Source organism: Anas acuta, chromosome 8 (assembly GCF_963932015.1).
Source record: "Anas acuta chromosome 8, bAnaAcu1.1, whole genome shotgun sequence".
NCBI lineage: Eukaryota > Metazoa > Chordata > Aves > Anseriformes > Anatidae > Anas > Anas acuta.
In genome coordinates, this window is record NC_088986.1 from 26828128 (window position 1) to 26849676 (window position 21549).

A 21549-nucleotide genomic window follows, 5' to 3' on the forward strand; every position below is an offset into this window, starting at 1 on the left:
CAGTCCCACAGCCTCGCAGGGCTTGCTACATACCAAGAACATCACATCCTTTCCAGCAGGGCTACTGGCCAGCCCTTAGTGTTGATGTGTCCTTGGCTGGTGTGTCCCAGGTGCAGGACTCTACTTTTTTCTTGTTGGCATCATGAGATTCCTATTGGACGTGTCCTGAGGAGCATCACGTGCACCTCCAATCTGGTGTTAGACCTGTGGACATGCTGCAGATATCCTCTCTGTCCTCTTTCACATCATTGCTAAAGATATTAACTGGGAGGGATTCCAGGACAGACGCTCGAGGAGCTGTACTTGAAGCTGTCCCCCAGGTTGTGTGGGCTCTTTGAGCCTCGTAATCTAGCTAGTTTTTCCATGCATGTAGTAGTTGATTCATCTGAACCATAACAAACCAGCTTGGATATATTAGGGTGCTTTGGGAGATGATGCTAAAAGCCTTGGAGAAGTTGAGGTAGACTCTCCCCATCCACTCACAGATGTAGCCATTTCATCACAGAAAGCTGTGAGGGTAGGTCAAGCGTTGACTTACCCGTAGCAGGTTGGTGCTGGATGTTCCCAGGTACTTTCTTCTTCATGTGCCTAGAAATGGCTTCTAAGAGCACTTGATCCATAACTTCTTGAGGGAGGCTGACTGGCCTGTAGCTTCTAAAATTCTCTTTTGCTTTTTTGAAGATGGATGCAATGTTTGCCTTCTTTGCTGTGCTGATAAGCAATGTCTTTTTTTAGTTCTATTGAATGCTTAATTTCTGTCATGATGTTTATTCCATAGTCTTTCTCATGTTCTTGAAATACCTAAGAACAAATGCATAGACACAGTATTTCTTAGCTTAGCTTTTATTGCCATATCAACTATTCCAGTTTGTTGATGTTCTTTATTTCAAGTTTACTACAGTTGGTTGGCCAGTGTATCACTTGGAATTACCATATATGTTGTTTGAATACATGTTATTTATCGTCTATATACATATAAATAAATGTATATAGAGTTTATATAACTCAAATCTTTAATCTGTTAATGTGCTTTGAACTAGGAATGTTCCAAGAGGGCCAATAATGGGAAATTTACGTTGCGGGATCTTTTAGTGGTTCCAATGCAAAGAGTATTGAAATATCACCTACTGCTCCAGGTATGTGTATGTAAACATATGTATATATATTTTTTTGAGGTTCAAGGGACTGAGAACAAAACAGTGATTTGTTTATGATCAGTGGTTTATAAGAATGAGAGCTAAAAGCCTTTATCCAAGGGACGTGACTGACATTTCCATAGATCTGAGGCTTATTCGGCATGAAATAAAATCCAGTCAAGTGCAGATTTCCTTATGGAGATTGTTCTTCAGAGCTGAAGCACATCTGGGAAAGATGAATACACCAGAATTGTTTCCCTAATATCTGAACCTTTCATTCTTGGTATGTTTAAAATGGTTAGTAGCACCAAACTATAATCATTGTGCTTTTAAATGTGGACCATTATCCCTAAAAAGGAAGCTGAAACCATACTTACAGCATACTTTTAAGATGCTTCTTTGCTGTCATAAATTACAATAAAGCCATATTTATTTTGAAATGCTTGTTGTTATAACCCACAAAGCGTTAGCTTTCACAGTTAGTCCTGTAATAAGGGTGGAGAGTCTTATAAATTTAATTTGATAGCTGTGCCAGGAGACTCATTAGTTCAGCTGCAAAGAAATATATTACTATATTAGACTGTCAACCCTGCTGATGCTTGTAAAATGTCCTTTTAAAAAGATCTACTACTTGCATGTGAAGCATAATTTTGACTCTGTGGAGCAACATACATTTTGTATATTAAATTTTTGAAATATTTCTAAGTCATCAATGTTTAGATCAACAGCAAGTTGGAACAAAATGAATGGTAAAACTGCTTTTTAAAAAACTTAGCTCTGTGTCATAAATTTATCAGCCTGTATATTATGAAAAGATGATGTACAATATGTCACTATGTCCTAATGTTTGAGATAACACGAAATAAGTTTGCATTGTACAAGAAATATTTTATAGACTTTGAAAGAAAAAAAAATCCAGTAATTCTGTTGGAAATGTAATATGACGTATAAATACTTATTCCTTTTTTTTCTAGGATTTTAGCAAGTTATTTTGTTACCTAGAATGTAAAATTTTCTTAAATTAAAACGAAAAAAAATCTGTTTCCCTAAGAGGTTACCTTTTCACTTCAGAAAAAAAAAAATCCAAATGGAAGGCAGCTAAAAAAATCTTTAAACATTTGCATGTGATGTAAATGTGTCTTTTGAGTCAGCTTTATCTGAGTTACAATGAAACAGTAGCTTCTTTTAAGTAGCTGCACAGTTTGTCTGAAATCTTAATGCCAGCATACATCCCTGTCTGCAGACAGGTGTGTGCATTGGAGAGGGCTTATATGCTGTATGGCAATCAGCAAATGAACTTGCGTGTTTACATGTGCTTTCAGCATGCACATGCTTTAATGATCCGATTGGCAAGTTCTAAGTAATTAACTTCAAAAGATTGTTCATTAACACCACAATCAGTGTTTAGGCTATGCCATTCTTAAATCTTGCTAGTTATCTCTGCACCAGCCTCCACTCAGTTATAGGTGGTCAGTATGGAGAAGAAAATGTGAATTCTTGGATTGTGTTTCCTGTTTCTAGGTTACTTTGGGTGGTTAGGAGGGATGGGGCAAGCAATAATAGCTTCAGTTGTTGTTCGAACTGTCAGACAGCAGGCAAAAAGCTGTAATTACTGTTGTCAACAGGAGCTGGTAAAGCACACTACTGATCCCATGGAGAAGGCAAATCTCAAACTGGCACTTGATGCAATGAAGGTAAGCATTCCTGTCAATGAAGTATTTATGTCCATGTTGGCAGTTAAAATGCTAGTTCACAACTGATTTCCTGGAAGAGATGATCTTCACAGCAGGTCAAATAGATGTTTTCTCAAGTCGCTGTGAACTTCGTGAGTACGTTAGGGCAAGTATATAGTTGAAAGCTTTGCTGAAGTCTTTGAACAAATTCAGTAACTTTCTAAAGTGGAGTGTTTATGAATGGAGCTTCCTCATTTGAAAGTTTGGCACAAACAAATGGTTTCTGGAATAGCGGTGCTGCCTTAATATTACCTTGTGTTCCTCTGCACAGTGTAATTTCTGCTTCATTTAACTTTACTACACGAATTGTGAAATTCATGCGGTGAAATTGAGTTTTTCTTCCCTCCCTTGGAGGGGGAAGCTAACACAGCAAAGGGTATGCCTCCTGTTGTAATCTGTATGGTTCACAGAAGATGCTGAAGTCAGAATAAGTTAGTTTTGGGTTCCACATTTTTGGGTCTTATTATGTCAATGTCTGAATGCCCGGAATACAGACTAGCTCACAAAAGAGTTTTTTGGCTCCCCTTTTTGTCGTTCAGTTCTGTGGAGTGAATGCAGAGAGAGCCACCACGATAATCTCTCCCAGGTAGATGCCTGAAATGGGGGTGGTATAACATTGTTTCCATCTAGTGGCGATCCATGCATGCATCTTGATTACTGGTAATTGGTTAGGAGGAAAACAAACAAACAAACAAACTTGTTTTTTCCCTCTCTTTTCTTTCCCTTTTGTGTGTGTTATTGTTTTTGGTGATTGGACTCAAAATAAGATTAAGAAATCTCATTTCAGAGTGGTTGTGGCAGTTGTGTCCTGGCTGGCAGAAGATAACCAGCCAATAATAGTAAATAACAGTACAGGAATTAGCATCTCTCATTAAGGTCACAACATTGTTTCCCTTCTCATTTTACTGTATTGTCTCTTAGTAAACTGTCAGAGCAGTAACTGTGCAGTGTAGGTATGTTGCTTCTAAATGCCCTGGTGTGTCTGCTTGAAAGTAATCTTTGGAAAAAATATCCTGCTAACAAGGTGGTACTGCCACCCTGGAAAGAAAATTCTGGGAGGAAATCGCTCTCGGTTTCTTTTTAGCAGCAAGAAGGAGGTTACTTAATTCCTGTACCAACTCTTTTAAGACTGATGTGATGTATCCTGTCTGGTTTCATTTGGGAAACCAGCATAATGATTGCAGCTATTCTTGGATTCTGATTAAAAATGTCTTAGCAAGATGCAGCATTTTTCCACCTTCCAAATTTGTGACCATATTGAAGGATACTGTAAAAGCAAGTTGTGAAGATCAGAATACCTTTTCTAACTGCTGCTCTCGGCATCCCTGACCTCACCAATTACCACTGCTGCTTGTTCCTTATCTCTAGCCGTAAACAGAGAAACCCCAGTAAATTGTCACCATTACTCAAGCATGTTCAGAGCTTTTTAAAGGCTTTAGTGAAATGTGTACAACATATGTTCTGGTAAGGGGGACCATAATGATCTCAACCTGTGACTTCAGGTAGTATATCCGATTAAAACCCTCCTAAAATGTGTGTAATACCTTCCCTCTGCTGTACAGCACTATTACTGTGCAGTAGCTTCTTTTCTCCATCCTAATAAGCACACAGACACATGTTTATACCTTACATGCTGCCTTTGAGCAGCATTACATATGTTTTCTACTATATGCTATTTTTTACCTTCTGTCTTATTCTCAGGTATTGGATGTTGTTGACTGCTTTTTCAGACCATAAGTGTGCTGCGTAAATTACATTTCTATCTTTAGTTTTGAAAACAGGATGTTAACAAAATACAGAAAATTGGCCCTTTCCTAATATTCAGTATGTTTTCCTCTCTCTTGCTACAAGATTTGGGTTTAAACAGATACAATGAATAAAGTCATAAATATGATTTAAGATAAGCAGAGGCTTTTTTCCTTCTATATCTAGGCATACAGATCAGTAACTCTTGAACATGGAAGATGTATATATTTTAAAATAACTAAATGTGCACATTAATACGCTTTGGCAAATTTATTTTTAATTCTGCCTTTGGCTTAAGTGGACTGTTTTGGATTTTTTCTTCCCTTTTCCTGTTGATGCTCTAGGACTTGGCTCAATATGTAAATGAAGTGAAGAGAGATAATGAAACACTCCGTGAAATTAGACAATTTCAACTATCAATAGAGAATTTGGTATGTGATAGTTTGCATTTATACAATTTTTAATAACTTCTGATCAAATACAATGAAGTACTTATTTTTTTTTCCAATTTCATATGAGATTATAGTACTCTTGGTGAAATTCAAATGCAAGTATGATTTCCTTGGCCTAGAATGATATATTCACAGAAATACCTGCAGGGATTCTGTAAAATTCCAGTGAATCCAAGCTCGGGGCCTATATGTAGTTAAATGTATTTGTGTAGTTAAATGTTTGTATTTGTACAGTGATTCAGGTGTTTTTTTAATGCAGAAAACGTATCTGTTTGTAGAAATATAGAATGGGCTGATGCTTACAGTAATTAGTTCCGATGATAATGAGGAAAAGACGCTTTTTTTTTAAAAAATGGACATTAAAAGCCCTTTTGTGGGGTGAAAGAAGGGAGTGGTCAAAGATTTGAATGTGCTGTTTTACTGCTGTTGCTCTACTGAATCATACATTCTCTTTGTTTCAGAATCACTCCCTCTTACAGTATGGAAGACCTCAAGGTGATGGGGAAATAAGGATCACTACATTAGACAAACGTGCAAGGCAAGACAGGTGATGGCATGGCTTCTGGTGTTTGTTATTAAAATACTTGTAAAGTGATGTTCCCGTTTCAGACTGGAGATCAGCTTAGTGATCCGTGAGAGCACTCTCATTTCAGTGTGCAATCTTAGAGCTCATCACTGTTTAGCAAGTGAATTTGCAAGGTGATTCATGGGAAGCTAGCTATAACGTTATCATGTAAGATCATCTAAGTCCCTTACAAGTAGTAAGTCTGTAGCAAGATTACTTCTAGTGTTTCTTCTTTTGGTATTCAGTAGTTCAATTGTTCACCTTGAAAATTTTAAGTGCAACAGGAAAAGGTTTATAAGATAAGACTTAGGGTGTTGTCTATCAATAGTGTTTTTAACCCTTTTCATGTTTTATTTTTATAGGCATATCTTTTTGTTTGATCTAGCTGTAATTGTTTGCAAACGGAGAGGTGATAATTATGAGATGAAGGAAATAATAGATCTTCAGAAATACAAAATTACGAATAATCCCACTACTGATAAAGAAAATAAAAAGGTAAATATTTAGTAGTAAATCATGCCAAATGCATATCTTCAGCAGCAGTTCAAACCTTTTAATAAGAGTTAAGAATGTATATATACAATTAATTTCCAAACTTTTATGTATTAACTGAAAGCAAAAATGAATATTTAAGGATTTAAACATTGCTTGTTCTGATGTTACTAAAACATTTGAGTAAGCCATTCTCAAGTGAACAGAACAGGATGGTGTTTCCAAAATCAGGATTTTTATTACAAAATGTAGAGATGATGTTTTTCTCCATAATTGACCTGTTTATTGCTATTGTTTTCATGCAGTGGTCTTATGGCTTCTACCTCATTCATATCCAAGGTCAAAATGGTTTAGAAGTTTATTGCAAAACTAAAGATTTGAAGAAAAAGTGGCTTGAACAATTTCAGATGGCTCTGTAAGTATATATATATATTAAGTAAACTCGTGTTCCTCTCAAGTCTAAGGACGTCACTTAAATTAAGCTGAGCTACTTACATATTTTACTTTTTTATACAGACTAGTTGCCTGTTTTATTTGACTTTCTTGAAATCAGTGGTGCTGACTGACATCTTCATGAACAGAGTATTTCCCTGAAACTCCTCTTGGAAAAGAAAGAGGGCACTCTAGCCTACGTATTACTTCACAAATTTGCAGTGAAGACTGTTTCAGGAATACTGTCTTAAGCAACCAGGGAAAAACATTAATTATTTTAGCAATAAATATCTAAAGTAGTGGTAACTCTTTTCCCCTTACGTTAGTGTTTTGATTAATTGAAATATATTTTTGAGAAGTGATGCTGATGATTTAAGGGAGAGGATTCTGCCATTTTTCCTAATGGCTTTTAACTAATCTATTCTTTAGTATTTGGAATAAGTCGCTCAGCTTATTACATCTTGTTTCAAAAGGCTGATTTTCTTTGTATATTTTGAACTGAAAGAAGCAGTCTGCTTTAGACTTCTTGAAAAGTTGTTCACGTGTAGCACTGCAGATTGCATTATTGTTATGCAGCATGAGCTTCATTTCCATTTCTGATTCTTGTTGGAAAGACAAACATGATTATTGACACCTCAGGTATTCTGATTAAATTTAAAACATATAAACAAGGAAATCAGATGACAAGGTGATGCTTGCCTTACTAAAAAAAAGAAGTGTGTGGGGGGGTGAGATATACTGAGTGAAAACAACAGAATTAATAAAGACTGTTTCGGATGTGATTGCAAAGGTATGTGGAGTGGGGACGAAAGGCTGCTATGAACTGACACTACTGATACTTGCTTACAAGCTAAATGTATTTATTTAAAACCTTAGTAGGATGACTGGGGGGAGAGCCCAAGCTGGACAGATATGATGAGGCCCTCTAACCAAAGTTCCCATCTTGCTGATTTTAGCAAAGGCAAAAACAGCATATTTTGGAAAAAAAAAAAAAAAAAGGAAAGCCAAGTACTTCACCTTTTCCTATCTTTGACTGCTCTCTCTGCTGCACTTTTTAAAATGTCATTATTGATATTTACTTAAACACAGATAAAACATGTATGAAAGGCGCGGGGAACTTACGTTTAGCAGCTTTAGCATTGCAGCTATTGATCACTCTTCAGGCTTCCCGTTTCTGACCTGCGTGCAAAAAATCCCACCCAATACAGCAACAAAAGTCAGTTACGGAGAGCAGTAAGAGTGATGTTTTTTCCCCATGAGTATGTCCTCAGATATTCCCAAATATCATTATGGTTGTGTGCAGGTTGCGTGTCTATTTTCACGCCCTCTGCTCTTTGCTCTCTGGTCTCCAGTGCTCTCAGGTTCTCTCCATCACACTGCATACAGGCGATGTGCAGCTCCTCCACCACTCCTGGCTGGAGACTCTGAGTCTCCCTTGCATGTGCCTCATCCACCTTCCCTCAGTGCTGGTTGCAGCCGGTGCTTTGGGACCTGCAGGGCTGACAAGTTGATGTCCTACTCTTTCTTCTTGGGCAGGTGGAGTTTCTCACTGGAAAAGAACATCGTGGTGCCAGCCTTGTGCTGTGTGGATGTTTGTCCCTCTCGTAAACCCATGCCTCTGGGTTAGCGTCTTCCCGCGGGATTCAAGGCTGTAACAGAGAGGCAAGGGAGCTGGAGCAGCCGGGTTGTTGTGGGTCAGGGCTGAGGTGTAACGTGATATAGGGCCATGATTTGCTTTAGCCAATTCTTCTGTTCCATTTTATTTTACAACCACTTGGATTAAAAACAATTTGGAGCTTTGGTCCTTCCTGAAGATTTTATACGTTCCCCCAGTCTGTTATGGGTTTTTCTTTGATGTGATAGCGTATTTCCCACTGCAGCTCTCCCAAAACATACCTGGGTGTACATAGCAATAATTATATTCTGATATGTACCGAGGCACAGGAGTCTGTATGTGGGAATAAACAACATGACGTATTTTGTTTTGCAGGTTGCTTTGATCTGTTGTTTTCAGGGCTCGCGTGGCCTAGTGTGTAGGACAACTGTTCCAATGTGAATCTGTTCTGAAAAGTAACCATGATTAGAACCATGCTATTATTCATCATACTCCATTAGCATTGGTACTTTTATGGGCAAGATACTTCTTGTTACTTGAAAATTTTACTGAAACTGCAGAAATGGCACAGTTGAGAGGGGATGGATTACTAGATACTTGCTTGATTATTAAAAATGATGATGTTTACTGAGCTCCAGACAGAAATTTCAATGCAGTTTTGTTGCCTTCTTGATAGCATTCTGTATGAAATCAGGTCTCTGCAAGTGTTGATTCAAGAACATAACAAGAGAACAAATTGAGATCTCGTTTTTAAATTAAGAATGAGCCTTGTTTCCACTAGAATACTTGTTTTTTTTTTTTTTTTTTTTTATAACTGTTAAATAGTATGCCATTTTACTTTTTTTTTGTAGGTTAGATGTTTGTATCAGTGTACGAGCAACTGTGATTATAGTTATATTGCTGAAAAGGCACTTACTGTACAGATACCTTACTTCAGTTCCTGAACCTGTAAACGTATTTCAAGAAAAACACTGTTTAAAAGTCTTTTCAGTGTAGACGAGCCCTAAATCCAGTGAAATGTGTTGAATTATTCTTTTGCTGCTCTGGTGTAACTGAGATGAGAATTCGTCTCTGGGTACGGAAAGCCTCTGTTATTGATGAAGGATGAAATAGAGGAGAACACTGCTTTGCAGCCTGGGCTTAGTTTCAGCGAGGAGGGCAGGAATACATTAGGCACATTTGATATGGAAAATCTTTTGAAGGAAAGATGAAATCCCTGTGCAATTTTTGAGTGCTATTTTTCAGACAAGCTAACTACTAACTTGATAAGAAAACTATTTTCACAAACCTATGAAAAATACTCTACCTCTTGGCTTGCTTTGTTGTTACTGTAGTATGTGGGGAGGTGTTCCTCACGGGGGAGGTTGGGTGTACAGCTGGTTACTGCCTGTAAGAAACTGAGTGTGTTTTTATTAATATGGCAGTTCTACTGTATGCATATATTGGCTGTTTTCCTGAGACTTCATTGCTTTATTTAGAAAATACATAATACCACAAACCCATAATTATTATTTTTCCTAAGACTTTCATAAAGATGATTAATGGAGCCACTACTTACACTACATTCTCAGCAGCAGTGGCACTGTAACACAGCAGCACTGGTGCTGTTGGCCTAACGTGAGGCTGGTCTCCTCTTCCCCCCCCACCTTAAAAATTGCCAGTTAGCTGGAAGCACTAGATCATCATGAAGTGAAGCAGGATATTGAGGCAGCACAGTCAACACTGTAGTGGAGCTCCTGAAGCTAAAGCTTTGGATTCTGAATTTGAGAGGTTTTCATAAAGTTATCAGAGACCAGTGGAGTGACTGGTAGCAGTAGCCTGGGTACTGCGAATGGATTAGCTCGCTCCTGGTGTGTCTGTGCCCTCTCATTTGTGTGAGTGGAAGTTCGGCGTGCACAGCGAGAGCGTAACTGCTCCTTGCCTCAGAGGAGCTGCTTGGCAGCAGTAGTGGTTAATTCAAGCAGTAGCTACTTTGTTCTTGGAACTCTATTAATAATAATAGATGAGCTTATAGCTGTATGGGTAAATAAGCACCTTTTTATAGATAGTACTGCAAAGACTTGTTGCACAAAATGTGGAACCTTTGTTTAATCTAGCATGTCAAATAGCTTTGGTTTAAATGCAGAGTCATTCCATATTCAAGATAATAATAATAGAAGTGTACAGCTAAATTACTGCACCAAATTACTGAGCCACACTAGAGATGACATGTATTAAGAGAAAGTTTGTCAGCAGGGTGATAGTGCATGGTTTATTTGCTGTAGCCAAGCCACTGAAACCAGAAACAGGTTGCAACTATCAGACACAACTTTGATAGATTGTTCTAGTAACATGTCCCATCTAATCTGTTCTTTTCTTCTGCGTTAAAAGAAATAAACAAAACGCACACAAAACCCAGAAGAATCAGAAGGAATGTGTCTCATAAATAAAAATTACATCCAATATTTGACATTTCAGTGTTACTCAGCTGATAGGAAAAGATAGGAGCACTGGTTGGTATTGCTTTTTCCTAGGAAGTTCTCCTACAGCTGCTTTTTTTAAAAAAAAAAAAAAAAAAGAAAAAAAAGAGAGTAATATCTTTATTAACGAATTTCATGCTAATTGTTCTTTATTAAAATAAATATTTGAAAGTTGAAGTTCTCTTCCTGTATTGTATGAGCATACATACCTCAGCTGTACTACTTTGTCTTTGGAACTACTTACCAGGCTAATTATCAGGGTTAATTCCTTATGTGGCAACTGCTTTTCTTGTCATTGCTGTGATGAGATTCATTCTTTTTTATTTCATTATAAGACGAAAGAAAATACTGAAATGAGAGATGTGAATTATGTCTCATGGGGACACTGAACATTTTCTTCAACCCACTGAAATTTCTTTGTGCCTATTTGGTTAACGCTTCTTGATCACCCTAGAGCACGGAGCCAGGTGGATGAGGTCGTCCTCACAATGGCATTAGAGACCTTTTTCTTGAAAGGCCATGTATTAAATTTTCTCACTGACTTCATATCTGAATCCATTAGTGTAATACAGCATGCTGTATCTTATGCTGGTTTGTGCTGAATTCAGTTTGCAATCATGATGTCTAGTTTCCTAATTTAATTAAGTCTTTCTCTGGTTTCTCGTGCTTTGTAATCCGCTCTAAAAATGGCCATCAGCATATTTGGCTTGAGTATATTTTACTAGATAGGAACATGTTATGCAGAAATGCACTTTAAAATGAAACCAAAGAAGAACTCAGGTTGGAAGGGGTGTGTGGAGATGGGGCTACTTCAGTCTCTAGCCTGTAGCAGGGCTTAGGTTGCTTGGGGCCTTCTCTTCTTGAGTTTAGTACTGCTGAATTTCAAGATGCACTGAACCAATATTGCAAAGCCTCATGCAACAGTGTTGTAACATGCCTTTTAATTAGGCTTTACTCAACATCTTTCACAAACTAAAAAGTGTGTGAAACATCTTGCAGGCAAACAGGCTTTTTAAAAAGTAACTAGTTCAAATTTCACCTTCAGAAGTACTATGATTGTAGTTTCTGCTTTGACATTGTTAGTGAAATCACAATATTAACATCATCCCTGAAACATCAGTGGGAAACCCAACATCATTATAGTGATTAGTGCACACGTTAATTGCGTGTAGTTAATGAATCTGATTTTTTTTTCAGTTTTACATTCATATAGAAGCTTTTTCACATTTGACAGCTGTATAGTCTTAAAAAAACAAAACAAACAGAAAACACAGAACCTCCACAAAAAAAGTGGTTTTTAATTTTAACTGTTATATTACATTTTTACATCACGTAGAGTTTGTGCAGCAGGTCAGGTAACATCTAATATATTCTTGAAAAATTGTTTCAATTAGACATCAATTCACCCTGTTTAACTCAAGGGAAGCAGAACACATCATCTGATTGAAAGGAAATAATCCTGAGATGCAGTGATTCTCAAACCCGATAGGTGTGTGTACAACATTTTAGATTAGGCAAGCTACATAAATTGTAGATAGAGCTCATTGGTTTTCTAGATTTTATAGAAAAGTAATGTAAAACACAGAGTAAGTGAAAATTGTTCTCTTACCTGTTATTTCCAAATTTGCTTTGCACTCTGTGACTAATGACATTGGTCAGATTCAGCTCAAATAGATCTGTTCCCTCAGATAGAGCATTAATAATGCATATGCATTAAGACTCCTTCTGAGAGAATATTTGAGCTCTGACATATCGAACACTGACACATTAAATTAAAGCTTTCTTATCAGGGTACTTCAAAAACCTTAGATACCAGTTGCATTTTCCAAATAGCCCGGAAAGGTGTTTCACTTACACCAACCTCACATAGGTGGCTACCAAAGCAATAAACAAACATTTGCCATTCTTCTCCATCAGTATAAATATTTCAGTACTGCAAAAATGAATACAAAGTTCTTGTCTGCTGAAGAAGAAGGGCTGCCTGTTCTTTGCTGAGATTCCAGTTGTTTGTGATCAAATGTTTTTCGGGGTTACAAGCAACCATTCACAATATATTTATAGCTATGTGATTTGTTTAGATTATTCTGGGCGCAGCAAAAACCGTGTGAAGATTCTGCATATGATTAAGAGTGCAGTGTAAGGATAGCACAGAATGTGAAAGCAAAACAATTTATGAAAACAGTGTGTAAACACTTGGAGATAAATATACTTTGATACTGTGTCTTCTGGTTCAAAAAAATAGATTTTCCTGTCCTTATGTTTCCACAAATTACCTTATAACATGTGAGTTATACTACTATGAAAATTAGTAAGCATTTCATAAACTTGAATATCAGCATGAGTTAAGACTGCAGTGATACCACATCATAAAATTTAAGTACCACTGTCTAAATACTGCTTTTGTGCAAGGTGTTATTTTTTTTCAGTCTCTAAACATGTAATGCTGATTTTGTCCTGATACTTGGACCATGTGAACAAATGTCCTAGTTCCTCCCTGCAAACCCATGCTATCCTTTTTGCCTACTTAGCAGATTTAGGTGTTTGTCCAGCAATTCCCAGATTTATGGTCCCATACAGCCTGTAGTTTTACACTTTCTACGCCAAAACAGAAGCTTGTATTCATTAAACGTGAATTTGTGATAGAACATTTGACGTTTATCACAGTGAGCAACTAAAGTTTACAAATCCAAATTTACATAATGCTCTTGTAAGGCTCAGCCAGTGAACATATAAAGTATATGAAGTACTTACACTTTTGATTACAAATAGTCAAGTGTGACAGAGTTCTTATCAGGTGGTGGAGTCCACATACGTTATATGATAATGGATTAGCTCAAAGCAGTCCATCTCCCATACTTCTCAGGGAAGAAGCTTGATAAGGACAAAGGAGAGCCATTATCTTGTTTGAAACAATGCATTACAGTTCTAAAAAGTTAACATGATGATTCCTTTGATCTCAGAAAAGCCACTCATCATATGATCAAATAAGTAAATTTCCTTGCAAAGTCTTAGAAGTTGTACGTTCTTGATCAAAAGCACAATTTACTTGTGATATGGTTAATTTAATTATATAACATGTATTCTCGATGGAGACTCTTTGATGTGACAAACCAGAATGTCTGAGTATTAACATATGGAGAATTGATTGATTGATTAATTCAGTAAATATCTTCTTCAAAGATGGTTCTGAAATATAACAGCCTATCTGGAACAGGGAAAATGAATTAGCTGTAAATAATCAGTGTTGCTCCTTGAGGAGAGAAGGTGGAAAAGAAGCTGAAAATCATCCTCTGGAAAAAGGCTGTCTCACCCTTGTCTAGTGAGAAACACCCTTTAAGAACACTATTTCCTCTCTTCATCTTTTTACAGTTAATTATAAAATCCCTGTAAATACCCGAATGATTTATTTGTATTTGTGTCTCTGCCCTTTTGCTTGGTTACTTGATTACACAGGTGCCTTTCTGTTAGATGCTAGCAGGTTGTACGAAGTGGTCAGTTGAAATGGTGATAATAGCTCAGCCACCAAGTCTCACGTGGGAAGAGAGGACGTGAAGTGTCTCTGCCGTTTGTGGGCAATGGGATTCTTAGGGAAGTCTGCATGACAGAGCAGGAGCTTTTCATGAAATTGTTCACAGGAGGTTTTGCTGAAAGCTCTGTCTTTGACAGTAACATACATGGTTTTCTGATTCATAAAAAATAACATGGATAGAAATTAAAACACTTGGAAAAAGTAGCTATCTGCCATATTTATTGGCTTACTAAATTTTCTAAAATTTTCTAACATGCATCCAGTTGACATGGCTAACTGGTAAGGTGCATAAAATTTTGAAAGTTGGTCATTTGAGCAACTAAGTAGGAATTGTAGGCTGAGTCCTTCTGTAAATAACTTCAGATGGCAGTTAATAACTTCGATCTAGTTTTGATGCATTTTCTGTGGTGATGTCAACTATCAGTTTCAGTGAAAATGGAACAAAAACTTTCAGCATCTGTAGCTGTTAATCTGTGCCACTGTCTTGGTAGGCTATATTGCATGATTACAGCATCAGATTTCTTGTCACATATGCTTGAAAATGTTCTTTAGCAGTTTGTGCTCAGGGTGTCCATAATCCTGAACTGTTCTGTTTGGAGCATTTTAAATTCTTATAAGCATAACACGGAGTGCAGAATAATAACAGCTCTAAAATGCAAAGGTCTGAATCAGGGTTGAGAGTCCAAGAGAGTTCAAGGTATTGAGTTTTATCTGAGCTCCCTGTAGTATTTCTTCTTTTAATACTTAAAACAGTTTTGATTCAGTGCAGACTCTTTACCTGATGCTTGATGCACCTGCTTATTTGTTATGCCTCAGGGCTCACGGCTGGGCATACAGACATTTAATGATTTTTCTAAAGCCACGTTTTAATTGAATGGAAGGGCTACTCGTTTTCAAATATAATACACTTCTGAAATGATGGGATATTTTGCAAACATTGCATACAGTTAAATCTTGTGTAACTTCTTCTGATAAGACTGCATTTCTTGAAGTGAACAATATGGGAAAAAGAGCTTCAAAACTTGACCTAAATAGCATTAATGTTTAAAAACAAAATACAACAAAAACCTGGCCCCTCTCCCCCTGATTAAGTTGTGCCATCTTTTTCCCTTTTTGGGGAAAACTGAAAGTTGTTAGTCTGATAACCTGTGGCTCTGCTGGACAGCGTGTTCCCAAACCAAGAGCACCCATTGCAGTGTGTTTGCTGCTTTTCTCCGTCACACAGAGACATGCTTGTGGGATTGCTGCTCTGGGAGGAGAAGGTGCCTCTTCTATCCAGGTTGTCTGTCCCACTTAGTTATGATCATCTGGAGCAACATATTTGGACTTGAATCGAATCATGGAATGGCTTGGGTTGGAACAGACCTTAAAAATCATCTCTTTTCCCTGCTCTGCCATGGGCAGGGATGTCACCCACTAGATCAGGTTACCCAGGGCCTTGTCCAGCCTGGCCTTGAACACCTCCAGGGATGGGGCATCCACAACCTCTATGGGCAACCTGTTCTGGTGCCTCACCAACCTGAGAGTGAAGAATTTCCCCCTAACATCCTCCTGAGAGAAATGGCTCCATTCAGGCAGTGTTTACAGTGCTTTCGCTTTCTCTGTGTCTTGTAAGAGAAGAAATGATCTACTTGACAGCGTCTAGGTCAGCACCTGCTCTTGTTGTTACCCTATCTTGTTTTGCTGCTAATTCACTTTTGAAAGGATCTTGCTCCATCCATTTGCAAAGGGGCACTTACTCGTTTGTCTGAGTTTGATGTATTTTGTTTTTACTCTTCTATATATGCTGCAATTCTTGCAATGAATCATATCTATGCCTTGCATGGTGGAAAGGTGATGTGGAAAAATCTGAGGAATATCAAATTTCTCTATTTTTTTCTGTAATAGTTATTTTTTGCTTTCCAATTTAAGAAAAATAAATTTAGATTAAAATTACTTGGAGTCTGGAAGGGGAAGTTGAGTTGTTAATTAAGTACTCCAGAGAAGCAATTTTTCAACTTTAATTGAAATGTTTGTAATGAGTATAAGCAACACCTTCCTAGAGGCCTTGACCCAGGGAAGAAGGGGGGAGGATCTGTACAGGTCTTAATTGCCGAAATCTAGCTAGTATTGAAAAGCTGCCAAGGAAGCAATTAGAAGAAACGGCCCTCAAAATGCAGTGAAAGAGACAGAAGAACCAGTCAGTGGTGGAGAACAGCAGCGGACCTCGCAGCCAGATGGCTTAAACCACCATTTTCAGCTGGTAGTGCTAGAGGTAATAGTGAATGGATTTAGAATAAAAGAGATTTGCTTTATGTTGTTCCTAGATGGCTTCATTTAACTCCCTGTGCCTGCAGAATATGCTCCATGATGCTAGACTTGGCGCTTGCTCTGCTGCTGTGTGACTTCTTGTCATGAGGGCTGCATGAAGAGTGTGGTACCCATAACCAAGAGGCCAAAGACCCCAAATCCTAGTTGCTTCTGCTCTTTACGTTTTATAATATCTGTCTCTTCTCTTGTATGCTCTTTTTCAGAAGAAGTCATGTTATTTGCATTTCATTAATTTCTTATTTAAAATTTAAACCTTCTATAAGAATTTAATTAGTCTAATCAACGTAATACTTCAAATTATTCCTTTCCTATATTTCTGTTAATTTGTTGGCAGCCAGCAGGCTTTCAGAATTATGCTCATGCAAAATAAACTTCAGACAATAGTTCTTAAAGTCTCTGAGGTTAAAACTGAAATATCCGAATGGCAGATCTTCCTTGAAGGATCTCCAACAGAAGTAAAACATCCAAGGGAAGATCCAGTCAGTATGTCAGAATTGGTGAAGTAAGGATTTTTCATGGTGTGTCTTCAGAAATATCAGTGTTGTGGAAACGAAGACTGGGATGTTCATGTCCCTGTTCTCCATGTGGGGAAAATGGGAGGAGCTACACCAAGCTGTTTTAGCCTTCCTTTATTTAATCTCTTGGGTTATGTTGTCCATTGCAATTATATATTTAATAACTGCATACATTTAATTTTAGGGAGTGATATAAGAGAGTTTAGGGGGCTGAAATTTTAGTACTTTTCTTGGTGTATTTTATTTTATAAGCCTTAACTGGGTAGAGAAAATTAAATTGATGGTAAAAAGAAAGCATATTTGTGCTTAACCCACTGAAGAAATCAGCTTGTTTGTTTAGCCTGACCTCCTGTTGTGAAAGGTATTTTTGTATAGTTCTTGTTGAAAACAAACAAATGTCAGAAGGCTGATAAAAATTAAACTATTGCTACATATTAGCCAAATGCCGGCTGTATGCTGTTGGTATTCAGGCACATTCTGATCTTTGTTTTCTCAACAGAAAATGATTCTTATTAAGCAAGGAAATACCAGTAGCACATCCCATCTAACTTGCTTGGTATTGATGTTGTACTCTTCCCACTGTGTTGTGCATCTTGGAAACACATCAGATGGTCAAAATTCAGTTTTGTAAAATGAGGCAGAGTTGATGTTAGGTGTTTCAAGATCACCAAGGTTCATTGCTTTATGTGGATTTCAGCGTTAGTGCTTTGTTCATGATGTGTTTGTCATGAAGGTTTGGAGTTACTTCAGGTTTTTGAGCTGATATCCCAATTGCTATAGGAAAGTAATAAAAACATGGTTTCAACTGTTGCGTTTTATTCGTGTGCACAATATTATAGTAATTTGAGATAGGATAGCACAGAATTTATTCCTTATCCTTTAGGTATGGGTATGGGCACATAGATACCTGTACGTGTGGCAAGATAGTCTTGGACTGTCAATGACATTATTCTGTGGTCAGTTGTGCCACTAAATCAGGTGAAGGTGATTCCCAGAATGCATTCCCTCTGCAAAAGCTTGAGGGGCCTGTTAATAACGTGACACTTTCTGATGCTGTTTATAAAGGTGTTGTGTTATGTGGGTGGCTGAAGGAAGGTCTGTGCATCAATTTACTTCTCTGAGAAGTAAGAGTCAACTGCATCACTGCAAATTTGGGGTGTTTTTAAAAGGGGAATATTTCATAGGCATGAGGTCAGCAAAAATTGAGTGCTTATAAGTCTGATGGTATCGGGTGTGATTGTGTAAGACCCATGGTAACTCTCTTCTGCCCTGCACTCTCCAGACTTGGCAGCTGAGATCTGCCCAGAGCTGCAGGGCTGGCTGAAGCAGGTGGTCATTCCTTTCCTGCAGTGGTGGCTCTGATGGCTTGTGCAGGGACAAGAATTGAGTGCCCAAATGACGAAGGGGACTAGCAAGACAAGCATCTGCAGGTCTCTGGGTTGGTGCTGTAGCAGTGAATTGGTCCCAGTGGGACTAATATTCTGCAGGTTACATGAAAAGAGAAAGCTTTACTAAAAAGGCTCAGGGGCAGCCCAAGGACGTTGCTGTAGTGACTGGAGTAAATCTGGATATAGTGCTGTACAGGAGAGGGCACTCATGGCTGTCCCTTGCAAAAATTCTGCTGCTGAATTAAGGAGAGAATTGGAAAAAAAAATTCATAATTACAGATTGACTCTGTTTCTGTATTCTGACATCTTGTCCCTGCTAGAGCGTAGGAGTTACAACAGCTGGAGGAAAAAGTAGAAGAGAAACAGGGAAGCCACTTTTGACTCCCCGTAATGTTTGTAAGAAAAAGAGGCAGTTTTACAATGAAATAAGGGACGAATTCTCTGTCACTACTTACCTCAGATTAAGTATTGCTGGTGTAGGGGTGACTTCCTGCTCCAGATGCTTATCAAGATTTTTCAAAAGCAGTGCTGGAGGATATGTTCATTGGGATGAGTACGGGGCACCCCGTGATAGAAGTTGAGAAGGCTGGACTGGTGACTCCAGCCCACTCTGCCTAATGGGGAAGGAACCAAGTTTAGGTCCTAAATCATATTTTTATAATACTGGCCACAGAAATTGTTTCAAGTCTATGAGTGAATTTTTGTAACAGTTGTGTGTGAGTTCCTCTTCATTTTCCTGGCAAAAAATACTACTTCTGAAGACAATATTCTTAGTTTTGAGTTTAAAATTAATACTGGCTTAATATTAATTCTGTATCGTGGAACATGCCTGCATGTTGGGAAGTAAGTTTTTTTGGTACCATGTCATAACAGCTCTCATCTGTGCTCTCAGAGTATCAGTGTAGGGCTTGAATGCTAAGTCCTCCTTTATGGTTGGAGGTGACTATGAAAAGTTGTGTGCTGTGACATGGCTGATGTTTTCCCTTTGAAGTTGCCAGATTTATTTGCTATTTTTTAAAACTGAAAAAATAGTATATGCTTTTCAGAGTGAAAGGTTATATGGAAAAAAATACCCCGTGGTTCTTGTGGTATGGGCCACGGACAAAAGATGAGTCGGTTTTGATCTCTAGTTTGTAACTTTTGTGTGGTATCACAGAAGAGGTATTAGATTTATAACATAAAAACATTTTATATGTTGATATGTAGGTATGCTACATGTATATGATGTTCAAAAGTAATATATTGAAAATGAAAATACCAAATCCCCAGATTTCTTAAGCTTCAAACTTGATGTTAAGAGACATGTAACCTGATATATCCTGCTACATCATTGCAGGCTACGTCAGACTTGGCTGGTGTGACAGAGTGTGACTACAGAACTGGGTTTGCCATAATGCAGCATGACTGAAAGGTGCTAAATATGAAAGTCTTCCTGTCCACAGTTAGCAGGGAAATACATGTATTTAGATAAACCTTTCCTTATTCTACCTCTACATTTACAGTTATTCAATCTTTCTTAATGTCAGTATTAATCTCACTGTATTTTCATTCGCTTTACGTTACTCTGCATTCAGAGGAAACACTTCTGGTTTTGCACTGTTCTTTTCTACTGCTTTTGTCAGAATATTGACAACTGGAAACTGCTTTCATATAAATGTGACGGGTTTTTTTGAGGGGTAAGGAAACGCGTTCTTGTCTAACATGTAAAAATGATGCATCTAAGTAATAAGTATTTTTAATAGACTTATCTCTTTAAATAGAGAATCCTAAGAAATGATGCGTATTAAACCAAAGTTTTCGAAATGTGACATTCTCAAATTCAAGAATACATTTTGCTGATACGTGCCCATTCCCATTTTACCTCAAATTGTAGACTACTAGGAGGAATAATCACAAAGAAAACAGGAACGATGCTTTTCTCAGTGAATATAATGGCATGGTTTGTTTTGAGACTACCGTTTGGAAGTATATTTAAAACTAATCCTCTGCCCAATCTTGCTTTTTGTGCAGACTTTTGATTCCTGCTCTTTCTTGCACAGGATCCTCTGCGATATTCTGAGGCTTTAGTCCCTTCAAGATTCATTTAATGTGTGACTGACGTACTTCAGTGGCATCTCTTTTGCTTTGTTGTTTGTTGTTGCTTTTCTTTCTGGCTTTGGGGTGAGGGGAGGGGGAATGATACGTTTTGAGTGGTGGAAGGGACAGCAAAATTTAAAAGGCTCTTCGGTTTATGAAGAGTTGTTGCATACCCCTAAAAGAGCTGCTCAGATGTAGATCTTTTAAAAACAGCAGTTCTAAAGGATCTTTGTGCAAGTTTGGCTTTAGCCAGCAAGTAAATATGTGAAGCTCAATGGCAGTGAATTTACAGGGAGTATGAAAGGCTTGTAGGTGGTGAAGAAAATGGGTGTTTAGAAAGAAAATTTATTGAAGCAGTCTTCAGAGTAGAATCACTCAACTAAAACCTGGTGGGATTTATAGAACCTTTGAGAAATGATGCACTTCCATGATCCTTAAGAACTGAGGAGTATTTGGATCTGAGCTATGCCCTCCTGTAGGCCATGATGGACAAGGTAAACTTAAGTTCGAATTGCATTCTGCAGTTTGTATTGTATTACACCTTTCCAGTTTATATTTTCCTACTTATACAAACAGGACAAATTTCGGCATATAGTAGAAAGCTGAAGGACTAAGTCTGTTCATTGGGATAAACCTTGTCTTGGTTAGGACCTGGTAAGCTGATAGTTTAGTCCATGGGTGAAATAAAAACAACTTACTATGTTATCAGAAGGCCTTGTGGCAGCTCCTCTGTGAAGGGACAGCTTCATTCTTTGCCATTTTAGGACGATGCTTCATTTTTCCTCTCAGTAATTTTTTCTAATAGGAGTTGTAAAATAAAACTGAATGGCTTTACAAAAGATGAAGAAACTCAAATGTTCCTTTTAGTAGAAGTATGAACCGAATGCATCGCTATTGTTGTGTTAATAGGAGGGATATTTTCAGTAGTTTACATGTATTTCGGTCTTTGTGGAAGAGTCCTAGGGAAGAGTGCAAGAGAACTTTTACGTACGACAGAAGCTTAGTCACATAGTTGCGTTAAGCAATGGCATGCAATTCTTTGGTTCGTACTTGAAAAATGGTCACGATGTTAGGATTAATTTTATATGCTTTGAAACGTGA

General features: G+C 37.7%; 1 protein-coding gene across 4 annotated transcripts in view; it reads left to right on the forward strand.

Annotated features, from left to right (window-relative positions):
- VAV3 (vav guanine nucleotide exchange factor 3) overlaps positions 1–21549 on the forward strand; it is a 166202-nt gene that overhangs the window by 75141 nt on the left and 69512 nt on the right. For all 4 annotated transcript variants that reach the window (XM_068690042.1, XM_068690039.1, XM_068690040.1 and 1 more), the window contains exons 10-15: positions 1041–1136; positions 2762–2830; positions 4960–5046; positions 5529–5614; positions 5995–6127; positions 6430–6539. In XM_068690042.1, the coding sequence (XP_068546143.1) occupies positions 1041–1136; positions 2762–2830; positions 4960–5046; positions 5529–5614; positions 5995–6127; positions 6430–6539 (581 nt within the window). The remainder of the gene's footprint in view (positions 1–1040; positions 1137–2761; positions 2831–4959; positions 5047–5528; positions 5615–5994; positions 6128–6429; positions 6540–21549) is intronic.